The 18448-nt window shown below is 42.6% G+C and overlaps 1 protein-coding gene across 1 annotated transcript; it reads right to left on the reverse strand.

Moving 5' to 3' along the window:
* Positions 1–6348: 6348 nt before the first annotated feature.
* Positions 6349–17389, reverse strand: ATRIP (ATR interacting protein). Its single transcript, XM_010143695.1, has 12 exons — positions 17330–17389; positions 15685–15855; positions 14971–15086; positions 14503–14663; positions 13099–13194; positions 12219–12348; positions 10391–11122; positions 9598–9740; positions 8904–8995; positions 8251–8334; positions 7757–8006; positions 6349–6416 (listed from the first exon to the last, which is right to left on the reverse strand). The coding sequence occupies exons 1-12, from the start codon at positions 17387–17389 to the stop codon at positions 6349–6351; spliced, it is 2103 nt and encodes a 700-aa protein (XP_010141997.1).
* Between the last annotated feature and the right edge of the window lie 1059 nt (positions 17390–18448).

The raw sequence follows: 18448 nt of genomic DNA on the forward strand, positions 1-18448 counted from the left end.
GTACGCCTTGGATGGATCGAACTGTCATCACTGTATTAGTGTCGTCTACAATTCTGTCCTCTCTAACATTGAAATACAATTTGTTACTCCGCAGTAGAACTATCTAGTCTGTATGTGTCATGGTGATCTTGACTCATCTCACGCATTGATTTTGCTTTTTTAGAGAGGCCGTTAAGCCCTTTGTCCAGCGATTCTACACTTGGGGTATGTTACAGTTTGAAAAACTTCAATGGTGGCATTGTTTTACCTCATACGATGGATGGAAACTGCTGCTGTCAAAAGCAGACTTATTTCTCTTCCTGATTTTTTTTTTTTGTAGTCTATCTCTGCGTTATTCTTATTATTTTTTCAAGAAAGTCTTCAGGGCATTTCAGAAGAAAGCTGTAGAAAGTCTTTAGCTTTGGGACTCATGACCACATATGCCGCGCATGAAAAGGTGCCAAGAGGCTCTCGCAGAGCACGCACGCGTTGTGTCTGTGCGTTCCTCCTCTTTCCTGCCTTGTAAGCTGAGAAACTGGGCAATGCTTCATTACGCTGCTAGGAGATACGTGAGAAGCACCAAAAATGAACAGCGTCTCCTATGGAGGGTCAAGGGTTTCCCTAGAAATCTGCAATTTTTATGTGTGGGAGAGCACTGAGTAACTGCAGAAATATTTCCCTTGCTGTAGATCCCACCCCGTGCATTTGTTCATGCAGAAGGAGGTCAGAGTCTCTTGCAGCACCCCTGTTAGCCAGGAGCCTGTACGGAGCCTGGCCAGCGGGACACAGTCCGCGAGCACGGCTGCCGTGCAGCTCTTGGAGCACAGGTACTGTGTTCTAGTTCTACACCACTCTTCCTGTCCTCCATCTGATGTGACAGAGCGTACAGTTTGTGGCAGCGTTAGTAGGGTTAAGTTCTGGTTATGAAAGAAAAATCTGCAATTTCACTAGTAGTGGTATTACTACTAGAGTTACAAAACTCGCTGAAAGAAGAGAAAACGGTTCACTTACCTCACTTCGTGATTGGAGCACTCAATCTTATCTTATTGTTTGTGTGTTAATCATCATTAACAATAAGGTGCAGGACCAAATTTTTAGTTGTTGCCATGCAACCTGTTGAAACTTGTTTTGATATAGTTGAAGAGAATGGAATAGCGAGAGAAAAGATGGAAAAGTTGATCTATAAACTTGTAGTTTAAGCACTGCTGATGTGTCAGTCCGCGTAGCAGTTGCCTTCACGTGGAATTAGTTACCCACAGCGCCACTGGGGACGGGGAGTGGAGTTAAAACTTTAAATGTTGAAAAAGTGTGTGTTAATTTTTTTTTTTTAATTCTGTAAGTGCCTTTGTTTCAGAAATGTTTGTGAAATTAAATACAGTAGAATATTCTGTTGTACTCAGTTTAGATAACCGTTGTTGATTTTATTACATACTGTAACCTAGCATTGTATGTTGTTTGTAGTTCAGACGTACATATTCAGAAGAAATGGCATAAACTCTATGCACCTTTGTAATAAATGCGATGTTTGAAGTATATTCTATCAATTTTGTTTTCTTAGCCTCCACCCAAGTATTGTTTAGGAGTGTATCTATGTTTAAATCACAACAAGGAGGGAAGAAAAGCACCTGAATTAAACCTGTAAGAGGTTAAACCTGTAAAAGCTGAGGAAGATAAGTTATTTTATCATTTCAAGAGCTCAGGCATCCTTACTGACGGAGTAGCCTCCTCTGCTTCACCTTTTTATGGCAGCCTCCACGAAGGGTGAGTTCACCATGCTATAAGAGATGTCCTTCTGTTGTAAAGTGATTTTAGGTTTGAGGTACAAGCAACTACTGGCAGTTGTGGCAGCGAGGAGCTCTTCCTGGCGCAGTGAGGCGAGGCCCCTCGGGTTCCGCTGGGCTGTAGTGTGCTGTGTGGGTTTGGCAGTGATGCCATTTCCATCTCAGTGCTGTCCCTCCTCTCATGCAAACCCACGAGTCTGGTGGGCATTTTACCTTCCGTTTCACTGGAGTGAAGAACAGGTCAGTGTAGTGTAAATTGACCTCTCATGCTCTGTTTCCCTTACTGCAGTCAAAATAACTTTAACATCCGTTACTGGAGACTTCTCATTCGAACCTTCTGGTTTCTGCAGGGTTTTTTTTTGTGGTTCACCCTCTGATGCTACTTTGTGGCTGGAATCAGGTTGGATCTGCTTTACAGGCTGCCGGACCGGTGTTGCAGCCCAGCTGTGCTGTACAGGAGGTCTTTAGCAAAGCAGCTTTGTTCAGCTGCATTCACAGAATACCAACCTACAATATGCATAGACAAAAAAAATGACTGTTCCATGTTACCTCTGTTAGCAGCCTCTGCAGTCACATGGTTGGAATATAATAACCAATATGAAAATAAACAGATGTTTCCTCTAGATACTGTCAAAAGCAGGTTACCACTTGAGCAGCTATTCAGAGGACACTTCATTTACAGGCTTTAGGACTCATTTCCGAGGTGAACTATACATACCTGCTGCAGGGACAAGGTACTCAGCACACTGCTGCCTGTTTGCAGTCTTTTTTCATAAACTAGCCCCACTGGGTTTGTAGCTTTTTATAAAGCTCACAGACCACCTTGTCTTACCAGTCTGCTAAGCTACCATCAGTGATGTCTAGTTTTTGTTTTTAACAATTTACACTGTCAACGTAAGTTTGCATTTGCTGTTGCATTCACAGCAGGTAATAGTCTTTGCTTGGCAGATCGGAACTGCTGCATTTGACCTTAATATAACCATAAATAATTACTGCTACTAACATAAAACAATTACTCAGTGGTTAAAATAACTCACTATCTAGCACAAGCGACTTCCTTGAGCAGTAGTTCACTCGAGTGGGATTAACAGGAATAAAACCAGCTCAGATGTTGCATGCTACATGATGAAGTGTTTTGTATTTGTCATCTTCACCTATTACAGCTTGGTTTGAAGATATGTGTTTTGAGGCCTGACAATACGTAAAAACCCGTTGTTTGTCTTGTCCAGGGAAGTTTGCCTTGAATCGGGGACAGGACTAGGTGACCTACGGAGGCCCCTTCTAAACTCAACTAGTCAATGATTCTATGAGTTGTAAAAAACAAGGTGTTACCTGTGCAATGTTTTAGTCAATGAAGCATCATTTGCTTGCTCTCTGTACAAAGCTTTAGCAGAAACAAACTGCTGTGTGTTTGAATCCACGCAGTCCCTCAGGTCCTTGATTCACCACAGGAAGATGCTTGGTGATGCACCGATACCTCCTTCTGCACTGCGACTCACGGGGCAGTGTCAGGAGATCTGAAAGACCATGTCCGTAAGGCCATTGTCCTCTTTTTTTGCATGGAGTTGCCCAAGCAGCCTGTAAGCTTGTGGAGGTGATTGCTTCCTTCCCCCGGCTCCTGCCTGGCTTTAGTCCTGTCTGCTCTCTGAGGAGGAAGAAGCCAGCTATACTTGGCTCAGCTTTCAGCCAAGGCGAAACTTGTTGCCACAGGCAAGACAACAAATGGGTGGCTGCTGCTGATGACTGGGGAATGTGATAATCGTGTCTAGAACATGACTAGGGGTTTTAGTCATTGCTCAGCACCTCTTTATTCAGTCCTGTGACTGTGCTCAATGCCAGAGTAAATTCCCTCTCAGTTAATATGGGGGCACAGCTTATCTATAACATGTTGGGAACATGCAAACTGGCCTTGGAAAAAGAGCTGCTGTGCTGGGAGGTCTTCAGGGAGCGTCTAACAAGAACAGTCTGAGGTCTGTTATTGTTAGGTCTTGAAGACAGTAAACTGGTGGCCCCATGCTTCAGTTTTTTTCAGGGATGATCAGCTGTTGCCTTCATGATCGGATCTCTTTAATCCCAGGAAAAAATCCCAAGAGACTGTAAAAAAGGAAGAATGACCCAAGGTCAAGTACCATCTTGCAGTAGTCCCGACAGAAGATCAGAGTTACTGACCCTGTAAATGACCCAACAAGTGATGAAGGATCGTGGCAGTTCTGTAAGCATACCCCTGACTGCCTCTTCCCTCCAGAGCATGAACTATCCAGTGACAGAAAGCGCTTCCTTTGTAAAAGCTACAGTTTAATTTCGTAACACCGTGCTGTTACTATCCTTTCCACTGGTGAAGGGGCGGGGTGTGGGTGGTTGGGCAATGGCCTGGGCTATACTGCTTCCAAGTCAGAAGTGGAAAGACAGCCATCAGCATGTGGATGTACTGTTGGGGTGTTGTCTGCCAGAGTGGGTGGATGGGAGGGGATGCTGCGCCAGAAGGGAACAGTTAGGGGTGTTGTCCTGGGACTTCTTTCCACAGATAACACTTCAGATGAGGCCAGGAACTTTTAAAACATGTTTTATAACTGGATTGCTTCAACAGCTTGGGATTTCTTAACTGGTTTTGATCCAAACTCCTCTTAACAGTTCATTTGGTCTAATCAGCCAAAGAAGGGGTCTAAATGTGTCTTATCTCTATAGACCCAAATTATGTTTGGAGAAATTAGGTGATGAGAACAGCACAGAGCAGTTGAAAAGTGCTGACAGGTCATTGCCGTGGTTTTGACAGATGGCGACTATTGTATCTTCGTTAGGACGGCTCTAAGTTTGCCCTTCGCAGCAGGCTAACTGCCAGCTACTGCTTCCCCCTGCTCATGTGGGCTATTTTTAAAGAATTATCTTAATATTTATTTTGGTTTTTGCGTAAGGAAGGGGCTTTTACCTGACATTCTCAAGCTCTTCTCTCCAATCCTGAAGGCCCGAAGAGCTGTGTTTTGTAGTTTTGGCCTGTTTTTTTTAAAGTGGACAAGTCAAAATGGTTTTATGTTGTGAAACTTCTGTGACATGCCTTCTCCAGTGCCCTGGAGGCAGTTCTAGGGTCGTTACCATGCAGGCACACATAGACTCAAATGGCTTTGCTGTTACATGGGAAAAGCAGTTCTCCAGGTGCTGCAAGGGATTTGAAACCTGTTACTGAAAGTAGCTGGCAGCTTGTGTTTTATGGAAACGAAACAGGTCATGCTGGTGGACCTCTGCCAGCTGGGGAGGAGGAGGCTTAGCCCTAGATGGTGGTGTGGGAGGAAGGAGCGAAGCTTTGTACCTAGGAGCTTTGGCTCTAGGGAGATGTTGATTATTATGCTGCTGTTTCTGGGAAAGTTCTAGCAGTTTCAGGGAAAGTTCTCTTCAGAAGTGAAAGCCAAGCCATGAGCTCGTTCAGCACACTGGAGTGGGGCTCTGCCCAGGCACACCAGGGCAGGACACAGCCTTTTCAGGTTATGACCAGAAAACTGGATGTTGCCCAATTTTCCAAGGGCTTCCTTCCCACTGTAGTACTGTCTCTCCTCCTCCTGGTCCCTGAAGCCAGGTTTGTTTTGAGTCAAGTATCTGTCAAAAAAAATGAAAAACCTTTCCACATTATTTAAGCTACAAACGTCTAGGGTCACTGTAGTAGCACTCACATTTCCCTTTTTAGAGTCTCAGGTTGAGCTGATAGCTGCAGCCACATGTGACAGCTGACAACCGTACACCCTCGGAAGGGTACTGCAACAGTTCTTCCTCCAGTCTTTGGCGCTGTATCCTGGGAAGGAGATGCTCATTCATCTTCACTGCAGGGCTTAGCTGGACGCTACAACCAAAAAACCCAGTCATTCTGCACGCATTTAAATAGCCGCCTCTCACCCAGATAAGACAGAATGCTCTCCTCATCTTCCTCTTCTAAGGTAACTTTTTAAACAAATAAGTTCTAGGTTTTTTTGGTTTTGCATCTTAGAAGTCTCAACAGATCAATGAAATTGAGAAAAATGAGTGCGCTCAAGTGATCATTGCAGGGCTTTGCTCAGAACTGAACTGCCAACAATAATTTATTTCTAGAAATAAGTTTTTAAAGTTGTATTAATCACAATAAAATCACACTAAGTAAACTTTACTAATATCAACAGGAAAATTTTGGAAGTCAAGCAAGAAAGTGTTACAGCTGCAAAAGAAACAAATGTTTTCAAAAGACTTCCATGTGAACAGAGTGATCCCAAACATCTCGGGACATTCAGCATCATAAATTCAGCTGTAGTCACAGTAAGACGGAGAACACAGTGATATTTTCATTCCATAAGGGGCAAAATTCATAAACAGAACCAGTCACAAGCCATCGAGCAGCTTTGCGCAGAGAACACAATACAGTATTATTCATGTATCAACATTTTGGTTTTGGCTGTGTTTAGGTGGCACTTAAAATAATCATGACAAAGAAATGTCTTAGTTGTGGTGCATTTGAGTGCAACCTTTAGGTTATCCCTTAATAAAATAGGTAATTTAGATTTCAGATTTACAGTGGCCATGGTTATTCTGATTTAGCTGAGGAAGGACAGAGAGCTCTGCTAGATGTTAGCTAGCTGGAGTCCATTGCTTGGTCTTCTGCTTCTGGCTCAGGAGGATACAATTCATCCAAAATCAGTTCTGCAACAACAAAAAATTGTTTGAGAGTCATTTTTCTACTGGATACACTATAATTATAGCTGGCATTGTAAAACATAGTGACCGTAGAAGGCTATGGCAAATACCCTTTTCCAAGGTTCCATGCAGACAAGTCTTTAAATACGCATTTTGTCATACAAACTTCCCCCCCTCTTTTCTTTAATGTATTTTTAGGCGTTAAAGGAGAGAACTGCCTTAGGCAGTCAATTATATTTAGCTATTAGTGGACAAACAGTAAAGGGCACCTTGTTACTTTGCAGCCGTCCTGACTGTTGACTAAGTTTACAACCTCATTTTTGTGAACTGATTTTAAGAAGTCACTACGACAAAGCACAGTATTTTGTGTTTCAGAGGAAGAACCTGAAGGCTAACTACAGGTTCGCAAGCCCAAGGGTACACCCTCATCCCCCACATCACAAGCGGTTATGCTGGTGTGGTCTGTTCCCAAGAGTAACTAGACAAAGCATTAGGCAAAGTTCCAGAAAACCCTGGGGCACGCTAAGCAATTCAAGTAGCACAGATAAATGGCACACTCCGCGTTGAGCGTCTCCAGAAGTCACTGTGACCAGTAGTGGCATGCGTGCTTGACCGGCCTCAGGGATGCAGCATCAGAGGATTTATTGCTCTGACTTTGAGTCAGACCAGATGCCTTGTCTGGTATCTTGTAGCAAACCACACATGGAGAGGAGAGCACAACCTTCATGTCAGCACTGCATATGCAAATAATGCCATGAGAGAACAGAGAAATGGCATCAAGGGACAAGGAGGAGAGGCAGTTTCACAAGGTTAGCTCTCTCCAGGAAATGGACATCAGAAGTATGCAAAGCAAGGGGCAAGTCCTGATGGAGCTGGGCTAGAGAAGCTTTTGGGATAACGGAGGAAGAAATATATTAAGGATGTAGGGGGGGAAAAAAAAAAACCACAAACAAGAAGGTGTAATGATAGTTGGAGACTTGGAATCATGATTTTTTTTCTCTTGTTAAATAAGGTAATGCATAGTGTAGATTGTTTTACTCTAAAGAGCTGGAGTATAGGATTTTCGGGGGGTTGGACTAGACAACCTTTACAAGTCCCTTCCAACCCAAATCATTCTACCATTTTGTTTGATCAGATAGATAGTAAGGGGGTACTTCTACGGAGAGAACGAGATATAACTACTGGAGTAGTGATTCACATAATGAAGACTGAGAAGCACCAGGCCATGGACTGCCTTCAGAGGTCTGAGCAACAACCAGCCATGGTATTTGGTATGTGGTAAATGAGGAAAGGGACAGAAGTGGAATTTCTATTTCTACAGCATAGAGAAAAAAAAAGCGTTTTACCTTCACAGGCACTCAGCTTTTGAGACTTTCTGAGAACGGCTCGTATGCCTGGCATGGCTTGGTCATATTGATGGAGAACTTCCAAACAGTGTTCGTGAAACAGTTTATCCTGCTGAGACAGGCTGTATAAGAGTAAGACAGCATCCCGTAAAAACTGAATAATTTTTTCCTTATATACAAACAAACTGTTCTCAGATCTTCTAATCTTCATCCACTGTCTGTGTAACATGGTAACTAGGGCCTTAACCACCTGCAAGAGGAAGAAAAGTGCCTCAATACAGAAAGTGAAATTATAGTAATGGAAAACTTTCATTATGAACTTCACTAATTAATCTCTTCAAAATTCCCCGTTCCAGAATGTTTTCTAGCAAGCAAAAGCAAGCTTCCTAGCAGGTGGCATCCTTTAAAGTACAGTACACTGCTAAACGGGCAGAAAGCTATTTCAGCACATCTCAGTTCTCAGTAGATTAAACTGAGCTACTGCAGCGACGTACCTCGAGGTTGCACTGGCAGTCTGTACCCGGTACTAAAACCGCTGGACTGGAGCACCGCATACACCCGGTCAGGAGTCTAACTGTCTGTTACAAAACACACAGAGTGCGTTACTGTGAGCACTAGGCTCTGCTCCACGATCAAACAATTGAGCTGCAAATAAAGGGAGGTAGAAATGATTTCACTACTAGCTTGAAACATTCAGGGTTTTTTTCTTAACAGCGTTTCCACTGAGTACAATGAATGTCATCCCAAGTTGCTCCAGACTGCCTTTTAGGTGTGATAACTCATAAGACAGTTCAGAAGTAATTCATATAAACAAAAAACCTCCTAGATTTTGCATCCTTTTACTCCTCTATTGATCTAAAAGCAAAATAAAGCTTGGCATTGAACATCCTAGGATCCTTCTTGCTTTTTCAGTGACTTAACTATTACTATTATGATTGATGTTCTCTTTAACAATAGTTGCTGATTCAGTTTCAAGCAGCTACTCTTAAAAATCAGTGTAATCTCTTACTGCAAGCCAGTACTTTCAGTGTGTAATTCAGCTGGAGAAATAACATGTTTTCGGACAATCTGTGCATTGCCCTGCTCCTCCCACTCCCCCAGCTGGAAACAGCAGAAAAAATCCACATGAACAAACTGCTGTGGTTACCTCTTGTTCCAGCTGAAGCCAAAGCATTTCAGACGCCAGTTTATCTGGTCTCGCTGCAACATACATGTACAGTGCAAGAAGGAGGCAGGTGTCTGAAACAGATATGACTTTGTTCTTTTCCCAACTAGTCAATTGTTCGTGACAAAAACAAATTTTGTAACACAAGGTAACATTTCAGAAAATACACAGAGAGCTATCCTGGGGCTCATCACAGGCTCAGCTTCTTGCTTTCCTTCAGACAGCTTAAGCAGTGCTGAAGAAACCAGCATCCCTAAATTCATACATGTGTTTGTGGTAAAACTGTCCTCCTTCGTTCATAAGGAACTGGACAGAGGCTCTTTGTCACGCAGAGTACTGGAATCCCTAAACCCAGCAGTGTCATGACTGCAGATAAAGTGAACTTCAGAACTCCTCAGAAGTCCTTCTTTCCTCATCAACTCTTAGTACAATAAACATTAATCTGGAAAGTAGATTTAAAAATCCACATCAAAAGCACTGTACATAGAACCACAAGACAAAAAGCACTCCTCAAACAGTAACTGAAACTGCACTAGAAAACAGGTTTTCAGGTAGCATAGCGGGCATCTTGCCTTTTGGTGTTTTAACTCCTTGGAGCTGGCCTGTGTGCTTTACTTTGAGCCGTGCTAGCTAACATTCAACTGGTACCAGTTCTCTGCCTCATGCAGTCTTTCACCTGAATGAGAACAAAGTCGAGCAACCAAGGTGGGGTGTTGAGCAAGAACAGACAGGAGACGGACGGTCAGGAGGACTGCAGGCACAGGGCTCTCTGCACGCAGACAATGCAGCAGCGTCTGGCTACTCAGTAAGTGCTGGAAACTGCAAAAGAAAACTCAGGGTCAGAAGTGGGAAGTGCGCTGTCAAGTTGGAAATAAATTATTTCTTCCACACAGCATCGTAATTGGTGCCTTTTTAGCCGTGCAAAACATACCTGATCCCAACTTACAAGTCATAAATACAGAGTAGACTGAAAACCGTATTCTGTTACACTGGGCAGTCAGCTTGCAATCCATGCTGTGGTTGTGAATATTAGACCTTTACCAGACGAAGTGCCTCACTTTTGAGAGTAGCATTTTACCTACCAGCATGAGACCCTGTGCTTTCATTCCTTTCATTCTCCCTGCAATCGCAGAAAACCCAAGAGGATGTTACAGATACTCTGATCAACCGCATATGGCCTTCAGAAGTTTCCTCACTTTCAAGTGACAGCTATGGAATGAGACAAACAGCATCTGCTTCGCATGACCATCATAAGCAAATCTTGATTCTGATCACGGGCGATCATCACATTTATTAGCAGCAGCAAAGGCAGTAGAAGGATCCTAAACTGCTCCTCAAAGGGGATCTGAGAAATGTGATATTCTCTCACACAGCTCAAAACTTCTGTCACCTGGACAAATCAGTTTTAACGGAGAATGAAAATTGCTAAATGACAGTCTCAAGTATTTTCAAAGCTATTACTGACTTACTTTATTAGCAAGTCCATTGTTGAATTTTCAGCTAATTTCACCAAAACTTTTAGGCTTTGGCTCAGTATACTGTCAGTCTGGGACCCTCTTGCAGCAGAAAAAGCTAAAACCTGAAGCAGCTTTTTAAACAAAGGATGTTGAGCTCGATAACTGTTGCGATCATCCTGTGGAGCTACAGGCAGTCCTCCTTGTGTCCTGGTTTCTTCTTTATTATCACAGTGATTATCACACAACACGTTGTTGTCCACCTTGGAAACCTGGTCATCTTCCGCAGCAGCACTTTTTTCCACTTCAGTAGACAGCAACGTGTGGACAACATCCCAGCTATAGAACACCAAATAATAAAGAATACCCAGAGATACCACCGTAGTTTCTTCAAGGGACAACCTGGAGTCCTCCTTACTTGACACCACGTTTTTGTTGGTTGTGGAAGAAACAGCGGAATGGTTTCCACAAGAGCCATTTCCGGACTTGTCCGCCAATTGTGCCGCTTGGCAGTATGCACCAATATGGTGTTCCACCAAGGGCAGGAGATGCACAGCGCCTCGGATCTTGCAGCACGTGAGGTGTAAGAACTCCCTCCGGCTTTCTGCGGGACTTCCTTCAGGCAGTCCTTCGTCCATAGCAATCAGGTTCAATCCTGTTATTGCAAGTTTTTGAGCTTCTTGCAGGGATACAAGAGGAGCAATTTCTTCTTGAGGTGTCCTGCTGCTGGGTGGTTGTGTGGACTTCCTATCCAAATAAAATTAAAAGAAGGAAAATACTTCAGAATGAATTATCCATATTCTGAATCAAATAACAGAAAGGTTAGAGGAATAAGAGATGTCCGTTCCCAAATTAAAATGTGAATTGAGAAAAAAAATCCTACTTCTTGATACCAGCATGAACGAGAGATTTCAAAGCATTCCTAGGTCTTGTGGAAGTAGTCAGAGCTTTCTGCTGAGTAACATCAGCAGCTCACTATAAGCCATTGTCTGAAACTACATTTCAAACATCGGCTTTCCCATTTCATGGTTTTGATAACCTGTCAGATATTATCTTCCCCTGGTTCTGGGAAGAACCAGGATCTGTACGTTACTGATCTGTAAGACGTATGGGCCTTTAGGGGTACAGCACCAATAAAAAAATAATTTTCTTGGCCAGAGACAAGATGGAGAGTTCAGCTATTAACTAGTCAAACTGCAGCTACAAAGGCCAAACGACCTCCTCCACTTGCAGTCACGGCAAGGGCTACGAGACACGAACCTGGCTGTGAACACACAGAAAAAATTACTAATAACATAAAAGCAAAGGGATTTCAGGGTGTACAGTCTAACTCTTTAAAGTGAGAAACTATTCTAAATTAGATCCAATATTCCTAGGTAACATGCTTCACTGGTCACTGGAAAACTGCACAGAAATCGTTCATTGCAAATTGAACATAGCTGTGACTTTGAAGATACAAAGCCTACTGTTATTTTGATTGCATTTTCAACATTTTCTTTCCACTTAACTCATGATCATGTCTATATGCTTCCCTCATTGCAACGCAAGTTTCGCGTCCTTAAGTGGTTTCCAACAGCAACTGCTAACAGGTTCTACAAAACATGTTTCCGTGCCTTCCCCTCTTCTATAATGAACCCAGTTTCTCTCTTAGTGTTGTTCCACTGTGTAGCATCTCTGATCATCAAAGATGCAGAATGACATTCCAAATCTGGCATTAAATGGCCCAAGCAGGACAGTGTTTAACACAAGGGATGAGCGATCCTACGTGAAACAGCATTTCCCAGCACAGAGAATGCCGCTATACTGAGACCATGTCAGGTACCACAGAAGACCCCAAACTTACGTCTCCAAACAGTCAGGCTGGACTGCAGCTGCAGGTAGAGGCTCGCAGCCACTGCTAAGAAGATGGCAGAGTCCTAGTACTGACCCAGGGACAACGGGCTGCTTCATCAGTGCATTCAGTAAGACAGGACCTGAAAGGATACACAAGTGTCTTTGGAGTAGCTTTACCATCAACCGCAACATACAGAATTAACCTTATTTATTGTGCTCTCGACCTCAACACACTATTTGCATTACAAATCTTTCTCTACAAGAGAATGATTTTTCAGAAAAATGGATTTAAGATATTAATTAGGTATTAACTAAATAGTATTTAGAGCTATTTTAATTACAATCCCGTATTAGCAAAATAGCCAGAGCCAAATAATCGTATATCCCAACTATCCAGATGATTTGTCCTCCATGTTCTGGTCCAGACATGGAAATTGTGTGACTCAACTCTATTCTGAATTGATAATAAAATAGTACCCTGAAGACTTCCCAGTGCTGACTGTTGGAAATGTTGCTTTATTGTTTCTACCTTCATTTTAAAAGTACGTTTTTCCTGATTTGATAACAGCTGACACTAGAAATCATAATCTATCCATACTGAAAGAGCCAGCCTTGTAATAAGATGCCTCTTGATCCATATCCTCCCGTAAAGCAAAACCCAGACAAGCTTTTTTCTTACACAGGGTAACAGCATAAGAATGTTGTTAGTATACAAGTTAATGATACAGTCTGAAATGTTTTACTGCAAAATCACAATCTCCAAAGCCAAGAGCGACCAGCTGCGCTCACTCCCCTGCCCAGCGGCGCTGTCCGCAGCAGGGCCCTCAGTGCAGGCTCCTGAGCTGCTGCTCCTCAGAAACGCTGTTACTCTGCTAACGGAATTAAGTTACCTTGTGCATTTCGCTTAAGGACAGACTTGCAGGAACCTTTTTTTCCCATTGCTTCATGCTTGACAGATAAAACTTCAGGGTGGGTTATCTTGCTATCTGCAACAAACAGTAGTTACGAGTCTGAGACGTGTGTCCGTACCTCTCCCTCACACCCAGCAGCCACAGTTGTCGTATGGTAGGTCAACAGACAGCAGACCAGTAAAAACCATTTGGTATCACTCAGAGTGGTTAAACAATAGTTAACAGCTGTGATGTAAGTAGAACCACTCCGCAAAATAAATCAGGAAAATGAATAAAATTTCACCTTCACTGTCAGATGTTCTAGATTGTTCTATTGCTCTCAACTTTTTTAGAAAAAAACCAATTCCTTAAATTGAATTCCCACTGTTAGCAGAGATTTACATGACTGTGTTAGTTAAAAATCAACATAAAATTATAAATTTAAAAGAAAAAGAAATTGTGCATTTCATACTCTTTCAATCATCTACACATGTCACAATTACTCGCCAAACTGAAGCCAAAAGCCTTGCAGGGTTCAGAAGACAAATAACCAAGCGTGTTTTTCAAACAAATAGGCATATGGTGTTGCCACCATAACTAACAGTCAGGAGGCTGAAAAAACCGCAAGAGGAATGCTTTAAGGGTACTCTGTTTTTCTTTTTGATGGAGTTCAGACTGCCCCTACAGATTCAGACTGAATGCTGTAACTGACAGTAGGAACAACTTGAGATTTTTCATCCCCAGCTTATGTCCTATTGGAGGCATGGCAGTTGGCCGCTATAAAAAACCACCGGTTTTGTTTCGTATCACAGCCCTCTTCAAATACAGGCATATATTCATTTCCTCAGCTTTACTCAATCAATTTCAAGACACAGTTTTGTGAGGAAATGAGTATACTGTTTCAGTTCCTTCTTTCCATAAGGCCAAATGAGTACCCTTTAAAATAAACCCCCCCAAAAGGTCAAAGCCAAAACCACAAGAATACCAAAAAAATGCATTAGCTGAGTAACAGACTGATTCAAGAAACAGGCAAATTATTTCCTGTTCTTTCTTCAGTGAGAAAGGCAGGTAAACAACTTGGATATTTTAGTTCATCACATAACAAACGGAAGTTTTTCACAGCAGCCAATAGCCACTTCATCGCCGCCAGCATCTTGGCAGCTGGTACATCGGCATTGCCAAGGTGTGAATTAAAATGATCTTGATGCAAATTTCAGCCATAGCTATTTAATGCCAACTGGTATAAAATGGAAAGAAATTTAAGGAAAACCATAATACAACAGGTACTTGCTTTTCTCTCCAGCGAACTTACTGAAACTGTTCAGTCACGTAGTACCAAAGTCCTTATCTACAGCAGAAAGTTCATAGGCAGTGAAAGAAGTTGCAAGCTGTACGTGGGTTTACCTTCTTTGATGGAAGTAGTTGGGGCAATCAAATTTTCTGAAGAACACGATGGTCTATTGGATGTTTCAGCATTGAAGGATTCCTTTGTGGGAAAAGATCTTTTTCCAGGCTGTGGAGAACAACCTTCTGATTTCACTTGTATTGCAGAATTCTTTTTAGGGCTAAAATAAAAATCAAGCACTTAGACGAATCAGCATTTCTTTTGCAATTGTTTCATTAAACAATAAACAAGGATCTATTTATATATTTATTTACATAAATATGTAAATATTTACATATTTAAAGGTAGGTCTCTACGAACTCTTTGCATTGCTGTCACAGAAACAGGGAAGGCTCTTTTTGACCAAATTCCACAGTCAACAGACTTTTTTGGTCATTATTTTTTAAGGACAATAGAAGAGTTCCACAAAGAAAGAAAACCTCTTTAAGTACACATATTGTAAAAAATTCATTTTCCAAAACTCCCACCTTGGTGTTAAAACTGTCTGAGTGACGAGTTTCTTTCTTTCACAGTTCTGAAGCCGTGTTCTTAATTCGTTCATTTCCGCATCTTTGAACTGCAACTCTGACTGTAATGACAGCAACTGAAAGAGGAATTACAAAGACAGTTTTACTGTTCCCGAATGATTTTGAGGTGTTATAACTGCAGAGCAACTAGAATTACCGTAAGATTTCAAGGTTACAATCCCCTCACTGTGCCCTCTGCGTAAGATCTCCGTTTTTACGTATGCTAGTCCAATTAATACTGTCTCAGAACCGAGCATCAAAGTTTCAGGCAAGAAGCACGTGACTCGTTAAGACAGACCAAGCGTCAAGCAGGGCATGACTAAACAGGACAGAAGCAGCCACTGCCCTCTTCAGGGCTGTCAGAAAGATGACTGCAACAGGAACTGCAATCTGATCAGCCATAAAGCAGATTCTGTTGCTTTTTTCCATTTAAAAATACGTTCCAATTTTAATGTTCTTGGGATTGCTTAAAAAGGAGCAACAAGTAAACAAAACCTCTACCATTTGAATTTACTCTTGTATTTTGGCAGAAGAAAACCCTCAGCCAGTTCTTTCTCGATGAGAAGATAAAAGCATAAATTGTTCGGCGATTTCATACAAGCAGGTCTGCGACACTGTGAAGTCATAAAAGCAGCTTCTGCATGTGATGTGCAGGTCATGGACATGTTTACAAACCTTTTTGGAGAACTCTTTTTCTTTTTCACTTAAGGTCTGAGATTTTTGCTGTTCCAATAGCACATAGGATCTTTTCTGCTCCTCTATAGCATACTCCATCTGCTGCATTGAGTCACGCAAAATTTTAATTTCTCCATTTTTAGTAAGAATTTCATCCTGCATGTCCTTTAGCTGCAAAGAAATGAATTCCTTTAAAGGATGAATACAACCAAAAGTATGTATTTATATTGTTACGTGGTTGAAAATAAGGTATATTTACACTTTCTAGGGAGAAACACTCCTGTAACCCAGTTCAGAAATTCTGCAGTGTTGCTTCTAATCTTTTTCTGATTAAATCAGGCTCAGATACTGCTTCCCCTAAGAGAATTATAAAGTGACAGCAAAAATTATCTTCATATACTGTCTCAGTTTCTGTCAGAGACCATTCTCCTTCTCTTTCCCCTTTTCTGTGATTACATTCTCTTTTTGGAAAGTAATCTGGTCACGCACATCAATAATTTACTCCTTGTTTGGATGGTAGCAATGATAATTTAATGATAATATTTCACCTAGCATGGCAGCCCATAGACACACTGTCCCACAACAAGCTACCACCCCCAACAGTATCTTCCTGACTTCTGTATCTCTGATGCTCTCTGCACAGCCATCACCCTCGGAGACAAGACTTTGGAGAGATAATGAGTTACTCAGAAAGGCATGGAGAAAAAAGCAGAAAGACACCTCTATACCATGACGTGAAATGATAACTCACATCACGTACAGAGGAGCTTCCCCAATAAAGAAAGATGTAACAGAGCGGGGAAAGATCCGGAGCACAGAGGTACGGGTGATGAGAGAAAGGTAAAGAGAGGAGGACTCTCCCGTCTGGGAGAAACCACAACCGTGAGGAAACAACGGTCTGTTGAGATGTGAGCACCGTGTTACTGCCTCTCCTAAGAGCCAAGACCCATCCGCTGAAAATCACCAAGTGCAAAGTTCCAAGTAAAATCAAAGGAGAAATGTCCTGACACAGTGCAGAGGTAAGCTGTGGACCTCCTTCACGCTGAAAGGCATCCAAAACCAAATACACAAGCATTCAGAAATACGCTACAGAATGTTAAATACACGTGTAATATTTCTGGATCAGGAAGTACCTACATGAAATTTTGCCAGAGGCTAAAAGGCTGTTCTGGTAAAATTTCATCACAAACTTGATCAGGTCTTGTGTCCTCCCTAAGCTGTCTGCCAAAGAAGGATGGAATGGGAACGGGCATTTGTACCTTCTTGGTTTTCCACACCGATTCCTTCCCCATAGTATCTTTCATAACGGATCATCAGAAGGGAAAGTAAGGTAACACAAAAGCCACGTTACTTTGGCACATCTTTAAGTGGCACGAAACAGCTCTTGCTGACTAGCTGACAGGAGAATCGCTTTGACAGGAAATGAGTAAAACTGACAAATTAGCATTTGCTACTCTGAAAGGACCAGGAAATAAAAAATTGCTCTCACTCCTAACATTGCCAGAGCTGTTTATAGTACAATGCTTTTAACAGGTCCATGGATTTCGAAGATTACTCATCAACTCATTAGGCACAGAACACTCGGAACTGAACTTGGCCCTATCAAAACCAGGGTATTTAGAGGGGAGGGAAATATCTTGCTAACCTTCTGTTTCATTTCTTCATGCTGCATTTGCAGTACTTCAAACTGGAACGCTTCTCGCATCAGACTATCTTCTGTGACGCTTCCTGTGGCAGAAAAAAGCCAAGATCATGCCTGTACATCACTGATGACGAACCAGCAAGATTTTACTTGCTGTGACATGCATTTGAAACTCTTACTATTTATCCACTCGCTACAAACAGGTACATTCCACACATCGACTCACCACCGTCACTTTCTTGGAACTTGTGCATCAACCCTTAAAGCAGAGAAAACCTCCTAAACCAGTAAGATGACCCACAGTACACGCAAGCATTTCCTCCAAGATTTTAGTGAACGCACCCTGCACAAATAAGGGTTAACTGAAAACTTTCTGACCGGGAGAGATAACCAATGTTATCATTGCTCAAACGTACTTACAGGATTTAATCCTGCTGTGCTTAATAATGAACCACCCATGTGTCCTATACACTTTTTTCAAAGTAAATCTGAAAATCAACTGCTAATATGAGTCATATTATGCATTTAGTAGTGAAAGCTGACAGTTAGGAAAGAAAACCCCACAAACTCTGGTAGCCAAGATATGTGACAATACTTGGAGCCTGTTAAAAGTTTATGAAACTCGCCTGTTTTATTTAAGACGTTTCACAGGCAGTGTCAGCGTTCCAGGTAAGTGTTAACGCACACGCTGCCAGAGAGCAGGTTCCCAGTGCTGTCAGTTTAATGCAGCGTGACAGCTTGGAGGTTACTTCTCAGAATCTCAGCTAGCCCCTTCGACACTCGGTGTTGCACCGCGACCTCCCGAGAGCCAGGCGGGATAATCGGCAGCGGTTACCAGAGGGATAACAAACACGTTTCCCCACATAGGTGCATAGTGCAGGGCGGCCTCAGGAACCCGGGAGACAGCAACAGCCGCGTCTCCTGTGACCCGAGACCGGACTGTCCAGGCAAGCACACACGCACCTCGCCCCGTGGCGGCGGACCCGTTTGAAGGGCGCTACTCCCGTTACACCGGCAAACCTCGGCCAGGCTGGGCCACGCTCCCCTCCCCGGCGCGCCGCGCACAAGCACACCGACCTTTCGCCCTTCTTCCCGCAGCAGGGACACCGCCCCGGGGCGGCC

Source organism: Buceros rhinoceros, unplaced genomic scaffold (genome assembly GCF_000710305.1).
Source record: "Buceros rhinoceros silvestris isolate BGI_N320 unplaced genomic scaffold, ASM71030v1 scaffold15039, whole genome shotgun sequence".
Taxonomy (NCBI): Eukaryota; Metazoa; Chordata; class Aves; order Bucerotiformes; family Bucerotidae; genus Buceros; species Buceros rhinoceros.

Bases quoted from the DNA above. Each gene is read 5' to 3' on its own strand.
- ATRIP (XM_010143695.1), bottom strand. From the start codon at position 17,389: ATGCGAGAAGCGTTCCAGTTTGAAGTACTGCAAATGCAGCATGAAGAA. The intron at 15,856-17,329 runs GTTAGCAAGATA...ATTTCTTTGCAG, and splicing joins ATGAAGAAATGAAACAGAAG to CTAAAGGACATGCAGGATGA. The intron at 9,741-10,390 runs GTAAGTCAGTAA...TTTCTTTTGCAG, and splicing joins ACAATGGACTTGCTAATAAA to TTTCCAGCACTTACTGAGTA.